The sequence below is a fragment of the Mirounga angustirostris genome, unplaced genomic scaffold, assembly GCF_029215605.1.
Source record: "Mirounga angustirostris isolate CCGP_5_RB_7025 unplaced genomic scaffold, mMirAng1.0.hap1 SCAF_2, whole genome shotgun sequence".
Lineage (NCBI taxonomy): Eukaryota > Metazoa > Chordata > Mammalia > Carnivora > Phocidae > Mirounga > Mirounga angustirostris.
In genome coordinates, this window is record NW_026991710.1 from 123,014,225 (window position 1) to 123,028,010 (window position 13,786).

Consider the following 13,786-nt stretch of genomic DNA (forward strand, 5'->3'; position numbering starts at 1 on the left):
TATAGCTATAAATGCCTATTTTAAAAAATAAGGAACATCTTTTCATCTTCTAAAACTAGAAAAAGAACTAACTAAACCCAAAGCAAACAGAAGGAAGAAAATAATAAAGACTAAAGTGAAAATAAATGAAATAGAAAACAGAAAAACAATAGAGAAAATCAAAACTAAAAATTGTTTCATTGAAAAGGTCAAAATTGACAAACCTTTAAGCTAGACTGAATAAGGAAAAAAGAGAGATGTCTCAAGTTACTTAAATCAGGAATGAAAAAGGGAAGATCACTATAGACCTTAGAGAAATAAAAAGGGTTATAAGGGAATATTATGGACAATTACATACCAACAAATTAGATAAACTAGATGAAATAGACAAATTACTAGAAAGGTATAAACTACCAAAATTGACTCAAGAAGAAACAGAAAATCAGAATAAATCCATAAGTAAAGAAATTGAATTAGTAATCAAACTCTTTTCCACATAGAAAATCCCAGGCCCAGAGGGCCTCACTGGTGAATTCTACCAAATATTTAAAGAATAACCAATACCAATTTTTCACAAACTCTTCCAAAAATTAAGAGAAAACACTCCCCAAATCATTCTATGAAGACATTATTATTTTGACATTAAATCAGATAAAGACATCATAAGAAAACTACAAACCAATATCCCTTGTGAATATAGATAATAAAAGCCTCAACAAAATATTAACAAAGTGAATCCAGCAACATACAAAAAGGATTATGTACCATGATCAAATGGGATTTATCTCAGGAATGCAAGATTGGTTCAACATATGTAAATCAATCAAAATAATATGCCATATTAATAGGAAGGATAAAAACCAAATGCTCATCTTAATAGATGCAGAAAAAGCATTTGACAAAATCCAATCCCTTTGCATGATAAAAATCTTCAACAAACTTAGAATAGAAGGGAACTTAATAATGTTAAGGAGTACCAACAAAAACCCCACAGCTGACATCATTCTTAATGGCAAAAGACTGAGAGCTTTCACCCTAAGCTCAGGAAGAAGACAAAGATGTATTCTGGAACCAATTCTCTTTAACACTGTGCTGGAAGTTCTAGCCAGTGCAATTAGTCAAGAAAAATAATAGGCATTGTAAAGGAGGCAAACTCTAACCACTAAGGGTTTTTTGGCTGGACCTGAGAATTAAATTGACATAAGACAGATTAATAGGAGAAAAAACACACAAATTTACATAAGTTTTAGGCGACATGCGAGCCTTCATAAGGAATGAAGAGCCAAAGAAATTGCAAAATCTACATGCTTTAGTATTGGGTTGAACAAAGGGAGGCAATTGTGGAAAAGTAACTAAGCAATGCAGGGAGGCTAAAGGAAAATAAGGATTATTTTAACAAAGTCTGTTTGTACAGAATTCTCTTGGCTCTGACTCTTCATAGAAGAATGTTTCTTTTCTTGTGGTACAGGGAGGGCATCTTTCACATGGCAGTTTTTAATTTCCTGTTTTCAGGAGGAAAAGGGGAGATTACATACCCTTCTTGTATCTCTGTTGTTTTTCAAGTGATTTTAGCTCAAATGCTCCTTATGCCAAAGTGGTTTTTGGAGTTGTATATTCTGTCACCCTTCAGCATCAAGATCAGAAAGGAGGAAGTAAAGCTATATTTGCAGATAACATAATATTATATATGGAAAAATCCTAAGGAATCCATAAAAAACCATTAAGGCTAATAAACAAGTTTAGCAGGATACAGGATCAACATACAAAAGTTAATTTTATTTCTACCTCCAAGCGATGAAAAATCTGAAAATGAAAGGAAAAAATCCATTTCTAAAAGCATCAGAAAAAAAACATTAGAAATAAATTTAACAAAAAGGCAAGTTGTATACACTAAAAAATTCAAAACATCATTGAAAGAAATGAAATATGTAATAAATGGACAGATAACCCATATTCATGGACTGGAAGACTGAGTGTTAAAATAGCAGTATTTTCCCAATTGCTTGACAGTTTCAATTCAATCCCTATGAAAATTCCATCTGTCCTTTCTGCAGAAATACGCAAGCTAATCCTAAAATTCATGTGGAAATGCAAGTGATGCAGAATAACCAAAGCAATCTTGAAAAAGAATATTGGAAGACTCACATTTCCCAATTTCAAAACTTACTACACAACTACAATAATCAAGAATGTGTAGTAGTGGAATAAGGACAGATACATAGATCACCACAATAGACTTAAAAGTCCAGAAAACATTTATGGGCAATTAATTTTTGATGAGGGTCCTAAGATAAATTGTTGGAAAAGAATAGTGTGTACAACAAATAGTACTGGGACAACTGGATATCCACATGGAAAACATGAAGTTGGACCTTCCTCATATCCCCCTTCACACACACACTTAAAAATAGACTATAGGCCTAAATATAGGCGTTAAAATTGTACAAAACACTTAGAATAAAATGTAGGAGTAAATCTTCAAGACCTTGGATTTGTGGAAGCCTTCTTAGTTATAATACCAAAAACACAAACAACAAAACAAAAAATAAATTATTTTGGACTTCGCCGAAATAAAAAACTTGTGCTTCAATGGAAAGTGAAAAGGAAACCCATTATTTTCAAGCCATATCTTTGACGAAGGACTTGCACTTAGAATATATAAAGGATACTTAAAACAATTCAATAATAAATTGACAACCCACTTGAAAATGGGCAAAGAATCTGAATAGACATTTCTACAGAGAAGATATACAAATGACCTCTAAGCCCAAAAAAGATGCTCAACATCATTAGCTAACAGGGCAATGTAAATTAAATCCACAGTGAAGTATCATGTTAGACCTACTAAGATGGCTATAAACAAAAAGAAGGACAGCAACAAGTGCTGGTGAGAAAGTTTATGGATGAATTGAAACCTTTACACATTGCTGGGAAGAATGTAAAATGGGACAGCTACTTTGGAAAACTCTAGGTCATCTCCTCCTTAAGTTAAACATAGAGTTATCCTATGGCCCAGCAATTCCACTTCTAGGTCTGGAGACAAAAGGCTTGAAAACTTGTACACAAATGTTGACAAAAGGTGGGAACAACATAAATGTTCATCAAGCAATGAATGGATAAAAAAAATAGGACATAACCATACAATGGAATATTATTCAGCCATAAAAAGGAATGTAGTAGTAATATATGCTACAAGATGGATGAAACTTGAAAACATTATGCTAAGTGAAAGTAGCCAGACACAAAGGACACACATTATATGATTCCATTTATATGAACTTTCCAGAATAGTTAAATCCATAGAGACAGAAGGTAGCTTAATGGTTATTATGAGAGAGGGAAAGTCGAATATGGGGAGTGACTTCTAGTGAGTTTGGCATTAGTGTTTTGGTGGTATAACTTTGTGAATATACTAAAGACCAATGAATGACTGAAAAATGAAAATAATAGAATAATAGAATCATGAGACCACTGCATGGCCAGTGTTATCCTTGTGCATTATACCAAGGTGCCCAAGTAAAGGAGTTGGCCCACAGTGGATGTCAGGACTCCTTAAATATTATGCAAATCAATGTAGGAGGCATGCCTTATAAGGCAGGCAATCATCAGTTTGCTGCTTCAGGCTCCTTAACCAAAGTAGGACATAATAGCAAGAAGAAATGCTTTGTCCCAGGGTCTTCAGCTGTTGTCAGAGCTCTTGTAAGATACTGTGCAATCCCTTAACCTATCTACTTTGTTTTATGGGAAATACAGAGGCAAATATTTATCAGTTTTACAAGATATTTAAAAAATTATTACAGCATAAGATTTCTCCTGTTCTCCTCATCTGTCCTTTGAAAAGTAAGAGATGCTTTTAAAAGGAGACTGCCTGGCAGGCTCCGACTCTGTGAAGAGACCCTCGGAGCCTTCCTTTCTTTGTAAACTAACTTACAACTTAGCAAATGTGAACCTAAAGCAAAATACCTTTTCCTAATTGATACATTACTTTCCATGGAAATTCCACATAACTTTCCATGTGACCAAAGTTAGTTGCTGAAATTGATCTAAGAGCTAACTATTTATATCAGTGTTTACCCCTTTGGGGAAAGTACTAGACTACCTGTCATTCAAAAGCAGTTCATTCAGTGGGATACATCTTTCAATGAGGGTGATTTCTTATGAGTATTATAATATCATTAAAAAGAAGTAACGGAGAGAATAAGCTAAGATGTTTACCTTTACTCTTTAGAAAATTAAAATCACAACCAGAAATTCAGTCCTGCTTATTCCAAGTAAACCATACGTTACTTGATAAACCAATCAATTAAGTATATCCTCGAGCTAATACACTTTAAGGAGCATAGCTTCTTTTTCTCCGTCATGAAAAGTCAACTCTATTGATAAATTATGGTAATAAAATATCTTTGCATTTCACAAAGTAAAAGCTTATGAGTATATGCTCCAAATTTTTTCTTTATATTTTATATATATACAAATGATATAGAATATTAAGGATATGATCAGTTCTCATGAAAGCATTTTTACTGCTGTACGTGTGCATACAAATCACCAGGGGAACTTGCTAACTTGCAGATTCTGAGGCAGTAAGTAGGTCTAGGGTAGAGCTGAGATGCTGCTTTTCTTTTATTTATTTATTTATTTATTTTTAAAATTTTATTATGTTATGTTAATCACCATACATTACATCATTAGTTTTTGATGTAGTGTTCCATGATTCATTATTTGCGTATAACACCCAGTGCTCCATTCAATACGTGCCCTCTTTAACACCCATCACCAGGCTAACCCATCCCCCCCCCCCCCAGAACCCTCAGTTTGTTTTTCAGAGTCCATAGTCTCTCATGGTTCATCTCTCCCTCCGATTTCCCCCCCTTCATTCTTCCCTTTCTGCTATCTTCTTCCTTTTTTTTAATATAATGTATTATTTGTTTCAGAGGTACTGCTTTTCTTATGAGCTTCTAGTGATGCTGATGCTGCCAGTGCATAAGGCCACACCTTGACAAGCAAGAGTCTAAAATATAGCAGAGTTCTGGGTGCCTGGGTGGCTCAGCCGTTAAGCATCTGCCTTCGGCTCAGGTCATGGTCCCAGGGTCCTGGGATCGAGCCCCACATCGGGCTCCCTGCTCAGCAGAGAACCTGCTTCTCCCTCTCCCACTCCCCCTGCTTGTGTTCCCTCTCTCACTGTGTCTCTCTCTGTCAAATAAATAAATAAAATCTTTAAAAATATATATATAGCAGAGTTCTATTTTCCTGTTACTCCTAACTAAATATTTATCATTATCTTCCCTATTACCTGACAACAGGGAATTTACAAACAATGAAAGGTCTCTCAGATTGAAAGAAATACATGCCCTCAAACACACACACACACACACACACGCACACATGCACACACGCACACACACACACCCTTAACTTTTGCAAATGACCTTACCTTCTCATTATAGATTCATTGTTTTATAACACTACTCCCAGAGGGTTGTAATTTTGGAGATAAAGCTTTCAGGAAATTAATGGATTTCTTGTTGTCAGCACTAAGGCACCTCTGTTCTACAGTGAAATTTGAAAGTATATTGATAGCATTTGTCTTTGCATTTCATAGGAAATAATCACCCAAACACTTGACGGTTTTTACTTCACTCTTGGGAGAAGCAGTGTCTGCCCATTAAAGGAAGCAATGTGAGAGTGTTCTTTTCCACCCACCTTCTTTGGCTATTTCAGAAGCTTTTATTAGAATTCTGATGGCCTGTTTGTATTCTTTATTTTCCAGCATTTTGTCTGAGAGTAATCTGTAAGTCCTCAGGAGACTCTCACAGGCCAACAAGTTGAGAAAGCGGCCTGTCTCATCCTTCCATACCCGCCCTTGCGTCAATTGATGGAATGCTTCATAATGCTCAGCAGCTTCCAGAAGCTGACCTGAAGAATAAAAGCCATTCATAAATATAAACACAAGCCAGAACATATTTTCAAAAATTTGGTATATATCTTATGTTTTACTATTAAGGGGGGTGGAAACCATGGAATACAGTCAAGAATTTCTAAGGATGAAGAAGATTTAAGCTGGGAGAGGAGTGATCTCAATTTGAACCTCAGATTCAGCAATGATTTTGGATGAACACCTGCTGGATGGATGTATCTCGGCAAGTAGAAATTGGCTAGGATTACACATATTTAGAAACGGTGTGAAAACCCAATAATAATTACTAATAGCAATCCTGTTAGCTAACCTTTATTTGACATTACATAGGCAAATTCATGTGCTACATGCTTTACATGAATTTCTCATTTAATCTTCAAAATACTATTGTGAAATGGGATTGTTATGATTCCATTTTACAGAAGAGAAAGTGAGGTTAAGAATTTTGCCCATGATTGCACGACTAGTGGGTTTGTATATCCAGGCAGTCTGAGTCCAGAACCCATGCTCTCAACCACTATCCTACGCTGCTTTGCAACAGACAGCATCTGTTTCGATCCCAAGAAGAATTCAGGTACCCTGAGAAAGAATGCGTCTGTTACAAATTTCAAATTCAATTATTATACAGGCATTTGTATACTCCGTTTCATTTTTAATAATTAAAATACAACTTGGCTGCCTTTCTGGATTATATTTCATAATACAGTTCAAAATAGATCTTCTCAAAGCCAAAACTCCAAATTAGCTTTCAGTCATTTCACTCCTTGAAATAAGAGCAAGCACATTTCTGGAAGAGGAGTTTGCAGTTCCACACTGTGGACTGTATTTTACGTGTGAATTGCCTTGTGAAAATCCTCGCCATATCCCGGAGTGTAAACACGCTTTCCCGGTATTGGGAGTTACCTACACTGAGATTAACTGGGAAGGCGCTTGTATGTAGGCATTCCAATAGCAGTGGTTAAGAGTGAGCGCCGGCTCCAAGCAGACACCTTGGTTCTTATCCCAGCTTTACCCTTTCCGCTGTTTAGCCTCAGGCTACTTACTACACTTTCTGTGCAGGAGTTTAATTCTTTTACAAAATAAGATGATAGTGTACACTATTCAAGGTGTTATGGTGAGAAATGGATCAATACATGTTCAATACCTGAACGCAGGATTCTCTAAGCATAACTTATGCTTTCCGCGAAAAGCTTTCCGTAGTTGAGTCTTTATAACACTATTGCCATGGCTGATTAAATTAACCTACGCAAGTCTTAATCAGGCTCAGTATATTTTCTCAAATAGGTTTCATTAGATATCACAGGTTAGATAATATAGGGTATGGCAGCCACTGCCATGACTCTTAAATATAATTTCCCCCTATTATTGCCCTGAATTTGCCGTCAAAATTAGTACTGGAGTATTAAAGAATATACACATATATAAGAAGAGCATTCACAAAGAAATACAATAAACAGAGGTGGACAATCAGCTAATGATCTGTAAAAACACTGAGTAGAAGCTTGGCCAGTCCGAGCCCTTGTTGCACCATGCAGAAGGAAGGCATATTCACCAGGACACGCACAGAGAGGGGTATGTGTACAACAGAGACACTTAGAAACTTGTCTTATGAAATTTTCACATGATACAAGACTACAGAACCGTAAATATGATACTATAGAAGACTATTTCATTACATGGACAGGTGTTTGTGATAAGTGAAAATATTGGACAACATCAGAAAACATTTACAAAGCATTATCAGTGTTACATGGGTGACTGATGGTTTCTTTTTTCCTTTCTGATTATTGGCATTTTCTAACGTTTCTATCATCAAAATATGTTTATTGTGTAATAAAAATATATGATAGAAGCTATTTCAAAAATAATGCCCAATCCTTTTTCATTTTGATGCAAATGCTCAAGGTTGAAGTTCACTGTTCTATCTTCCCATTCAACTCACAATTTTTCTCTTACTTCCCACAACAGCAGGCATACTTTCTCATCTCTCTCCTACTGTAGCACCTCTCACCAGAAACACCTTTCTCTAAATACCCATGACCCTCATTTTTTTAAAAAACTCAAATGGAACACTGACATATATGTGTGTTATGTTTCCTCTGTTAACTATATTTCTGCCTGTAAAGTACAGCTCTGTATTCCTAGAAAGATGTATACCAGAGTTGTGTTTTTTTTTTTCCATCCAGCATCCATCTACTCATAAAGTACAGGTACATATTTCTCTTTGGCCACGTGAATAGGGAAAGATAGATACAGGGAACTCTGAGTAAACTAGATAGTTCCAGAAAAAGAATTGGGACTGTAAGGAGACTAGGAAGGACCTAATGGCATCTGTGGTTACACACAATAGCCAGATGGAAAGAGGGTCCAAAGGTGTGTTATAAAATAACAGATTCACTCACAATTCCAGGAGGAGAGCCAGGAGGTGAAGCTCTGGATAACCCAACTAATTACAATGAGATGCAAATAGGCAGAAAGATGTAAATAGTATTATGAGAACTGATGGCCATGTCCAAGATCTGATCTACATGGGAGCAGAAAGAAGAGGCAGGGGGAGGGAAGGAAGAGTAGAAAGTAGGGAAAGGAGAGGTGGAGGAAGTAGAGAAAGGGGTGATGGTGAGGAAGAGTGGAGAAAAAGTGGGGATTATGTCTTTGTATTCCCTAACAGCCAGACTCCCCTCTATGTTATGGGCGCTATTCAGCATCTTGGACAGGCTGTCTAAGGAGAAATGAAGTACAGGGGGTTTGGCAGAAATTGGTTTCAGTTGGTTATTATGCCAGGAAACCTTGGAATGTGGTTAAGTTTGATTTTTACTAAAGCTTTGAGGGCTCATATCAGTGTCTTACTTAGCTCATGATTACTGGCCAAGGTTCAGCTCTCAGAAAAGTTAACTTGGGCGCCTGGGTGGCTCAGTCGGTTAAGTGACTGCCTTCGGCTCAGGTCATGGTCCTGGAGTACCGGGATCGAGTCCCGCATTGGGCTCCCTGCTCGGCAGGGAGTCTGCTTCTCCCTCTGACCCTCCCCGCTCTCATGTGCTCTCTCTCATTCTCTCTCTCTCAAATAAATAAATAAAATCTTTAAAAAAAAAAAAAGAAAAGTAAACTTAATGTTTCTCAGGAGGAAGGAGCCTGGTGTAAGATGCTCGGGTGAAAGAGAACAGGTCAATACTCTTTCCTGAAGGCCTACTGGGTGCTCGTCAAGACGGAAGGCTTTCCCTCCATACGTTATTTTACTTAACCTTCCAAAAACTGATAAAGTATATATGATCATTACTTTTACACTAATGAGGAAATTGAGGCTCACAAAGGTTAAATGACTCAAATAGCTAAAGAGTGATGTTTAGAATTTAAAACCATGCCTCTTGGTTCCACCACCCCAGATGCTAGTCAACAAACCAAGCGTCAGAACCTTGGGTGGAGTAAGTTACATTCTCCGGACATAAATTTCTCAAGTTAAAAACAATGTTAGAGCTATATGATTTCTAGTCTCTTCCAGTTCTATAACTCTTATTCAGGCAATTGCAGGTAATTTCTAACATAAAAGCACAGATATTAGCCCCTGATGTGTTTCTGATTGGTCTTTCTGAAGGAGTCTGATGTATAACCAGCTATGCATCCTGCATCTAAATTCCCTACTTTCCCATAAACCATATGGTGACATCCATGGGACTCCTAGAATTCCTAGGTTGCCCCAGACTTAGTCAGCTGTGGCCATATCTAGCTATTCATGGATTCACTTCCCCTTCCTTAGCCACATTGCCACAGATGAGGCCACTGGGAATTCTATTTTAAACCGAGGTGCCTAAACAGAGGTGCCTAAACAGTAGAGTTTTCCAGTCCTTCTCAGATGTAAAGATGCATTTCTAAAGTTATTTCATGGCAAACAGACCAGCAAATAAGCCAACAAGATTTTGATCCAAATGATCATAAGCACACAAATGACTTGGCTACACTTTCTAAAGGCTGGTCAGAATTTGAAAGCACATATTATAATATGGTATATTTGATTTTAAAATATTAAAATATAGTCTATACTATGAAGGGAGCATAGTAGTTTAAATATGCAAGTATTTCCCTTTAAGCATGATTAACAATGGAATGATTTCCATTTAATTTATATTTCCAACTGTGAGTAGGATTTCAAAGATTTTCTTACTTTCTGGGTAAAGACTGATAATAATAAGACTAGATATTTATTAAGACATAATGCATCCTGTTTTATTTGAAAAAGTTTAAATATACCTGAGAGAAATATTCTAAAAGGCCATCATTATAGTGGTCATTTTGACAAAGCTAAATGTAAAAATTAATGAAGATCATGAGCCCGTTTTTTGGTTCATAGCATCCCTTTGTAACTTCTTCAAAGTGTTCATATATAGTCTACCCCTTTTTACCAAAGAAACCTTAAAATATCAGAACCGGGTGAGATTTCCAGATCCTACAACCAATCTTATGGAAGGACAAGCGTCTAGACAACTGTCCTTTTCTGTAATTATCAAGTGGTAACATTATTTTCCATTGAAGAAGAGGGCAGAGAGAAGAAGGATTACACCAAGGTACCACAAAAATAAAAGTTAACTGAAAACAAGAGAGAAAAGAGAAGCCCTCAGGAATATTCATCCATGGGAAAGGTCTCCAGGGGCATGTGAGCTTTCTCATATGGCAGCAGGAATTACAAGCAAATCATAATCATCACTATGCATAATAAAGATCGCAGGAGTAACCCCCATAAAGAAGACAACTAGGGCTCAGCTAAGTGCCTGGAATGCATAGTTTTATGCTAAGCAAAATTCCAGAGACTTCACTAATATTTCAAGTGAATCAAGGAAGAAAATGGAGCCAAAATGTTTCATGGGAGGGAATCGAGACGGCCCTCCACCAATACCATCAGTAATCAGTTCATTCAATAATATGAGGTACTATCAGAAAACACTCAGGAGATACACCAAACAAGTGTGTAAAACAAGAGTGTCCAGGTATGGATGGAAGTATCCTAAGACTCAGTTTTGGGCTTTTGTTTGTTTGTCTTAAAAACAATTACATGACATCTACATAAACAACAGGTAGGTTGGTACACATTTATAGTTTTTCACCTAAAGGAAAGTACACTCTCAAAATAAAACTATTACAAAGGAGATTCACTTTACCTAAAGCCCACACATACAAGAAATCCATCCATTTATTTAAAAAATATAAACAAAACCCAAACAATGTGGTAAACTGCAAAATGCTTGGTAGGATGTTAAGACAAACACTATGTAGAGCAAATAAGATTTTATATATTTGGGTATTATCCAAATTGTTGCTTACCCCTCTTCCCTGCACAACATCTCTGAAAGTTTATAGATATTTGTTGTATCACAGCAGATGTCTAGAACAAATATTAAGCAAAAGAGAATGTATATGATCTCTCCCATTTTAGTTTTTTTTTAAAGTAGGAAGATTGACTAGATATTAACACAAATGGGTTTAAATGTGAAGCTGCCATAAAAGCAGGAACATAAATGTAATTCTCCCAGCCGCTATTTTGATGCACATTTTTGATTCCATGAATATTTTATGAAATGGCCCAAACTAAAGCCATATAACATTCCTGCATTACTGATGCTTGCGCCCGTAAGCTACGAACATTAGAGGCATGATTGAGTGCATTAAAATGAACTCATTCAGCAGTGCATTGATTACTTGAAGGGGGAGGGAAAAGAAAAAAGAAAAAAAAAAAAAAGAAGTTGCTCCACTTAAGAAAACAGCACACAAATCTAAACTTCGCAATATAATAAGGGTGAAAGCAAGTTTGAATAAAATAATATTTCATAAATAGTGACTCTGTCTAGACCAGACAGTAATTAGGCAAGGTGTTAATTATGTCCAAAGATGGCTGCCAGTATTATTCAGGTAATTTAAAATGTCACAATCTCTAAGATGCACAGACTGGCCTCCTTTAGTTCCATGCATCAGCAATTCTGAAAGTAGCTAATTATTTCCTTTTTCTATCAACTTGTACGTTTGCCAGTAAAAATAATGCTCCAGAAACAATTGCATGAAAATAATTTGACAGGTCCATAAGGCCTATTTCTTCAGCAGCACTGGTATAAGTCTTAAGCATATTTAGTTGTAAATTGTACACATTTGTTGAGGAATTTAGGGAAATATTCCACTTTAGCTTAAAACAACAACCTAAAGGAACAATAAAGCTTTATGTATGTTATATTACATTTTAATCTGGAGCTACTGGACATCTTTGGCATTAAGTTACTATTCCATACAATGTAGACATAAAATCTGCTAGGAGCAATATTGAACAGTAGCAAAAAGAGAAAAATGTTATCGCTCTTTTGTAAAAACAAAAGACATTGCTTTCCATTTCAGTTTAACTTCATGAACAATTTATATTATCTTTAGGTTTTTACATTCAATTATGATAATTATAATGGCACTATACATGCTGAAATAGTTAAAGTCTTGTCACACTTCCCAGTGGAAACTATCACTTGAAAGGGTTTATCTCTTGTCAGAGGAGATTTGTTCTAACTATAACCCACTGCACACCACTGAGAAATGGAATGCTGGAAAACAAAGATTTTGTTCTGTAACTCAACAGCATCCCTAATAAACCAGGAAAAAAAATGTGCCCATAACTTTTGAGTAGCTACTTTGGGATACTTAGAAGAAATTTAAAATGCTATTTCTAAAAATGGAATCGTTTCTTTATCATTTTGAACAAAGATTTCAAATGGACATTACAAGAATGCTATCACATCCCCTTTAAAAAATACAGGTCACAAAACCAGACAATGAAAAGGATCCCAGGAAGACAGGAAGACAGGTATGGGAGAAACTTACCAAGGGTTTATCACTGGTATTGGCAATACTAGTAAGTTAATTTTTTTCTTTTTTTTTTTTTTAGAGAGGGAAGGGTAGGGGCACAGGGAGAAGGAGAGAGAGAATCTTAAGCAGGCTCCATGCCCAGTACAAAGCCCGATGCGAGGCTCAATGCAGGGCTCCATCTCATGACTCTGAGATCATCACCCGAGCCGAAATCAAGAGCTGGACGCTTAACTCCGACTAAGCCACTCAAGCACCCCACTAGCAAGTTAATTTTTAAAATCCAGAAGATTTGCCTGCACTTCTAAAATATTCTGAAGGAATTGATATTTATTGCTGTTTGTGATTTTAGATAGGTGAATTGTGGTCAGTGATGAAAATGGTATACAAGCTTGACTGCTTTATGCTGTAATATAAAACTCAGATAGTTGGTTCCTATCTAAGCTTTGTAATTTCTAAGGATTAGGCAGCTTTGTTCTCAAATGTTTATAAGTGTCAAAATTACTTGAATAATTTTTAAAAATGTAAAACACTTATATAATGTATAAACAATAGGACTAAATGCTAGCCATTGTAGAGCTTACAGAGTTTACTATTTCCCTCATATAATAAATTGTTTTACTTTAATGGTTGCCACCTCACCTTAAAATACTAAGTAAAAAGTGTTGACAAGCATAAAAGTCTGAGGAGAAATAACGGCAGTATTGACATCCGATCAACTAATGAATTATATTGCGCTGGACTTAATCAATAATGTAATTCTTACTTGAATTAAATATTGTTCACCATTTTAAACAAACCACATTCTGATTATGTGTATATGTTGATATGGGCAAAGAGAAATGTATGGAAGCATATATACCAAAGTACCAGTACTGATTAACTTACAGAGGATGCAGGTGAGTGAGGGGAGTATTAACTTTTCCTCAATCCATCGTTGTTTTGATTGACAATAAGCATGTGCTATTTGGGGTATCACGAAAACCTAACAAACTGAAAATATCCTATTCAGGTGAGTATGGAGGGAGAAAAACAATGTTAGCTGAGCACTCACTGTGCTTCGCA

At 36.1% G+C, this 13,786-nt stretch overlaps 1 protein-coding gene across 1 annotated transcript in view; it reads right to left on the reverse strand.

Moving 5' to 3' along the window:
* Window positions 1–13,786, reverse strand: part of TTC29 (tetratricopeptide repeat domain 29) — a 240,207-nt gene that overhangs the window by 151,997 nt on the left and 74,424 nt on the right. The window contains exon 6 of the mRNA XM_064583312.1: window positions 5,683–5,895. Within this exon, the coding sequence (XP_064439382.1) occupies window positions 5,683–5,895 (213 nt within the window). The remainder of the gene's footprint in view (window positions 1–5,682; window positions 5,896–13,786) is intronic.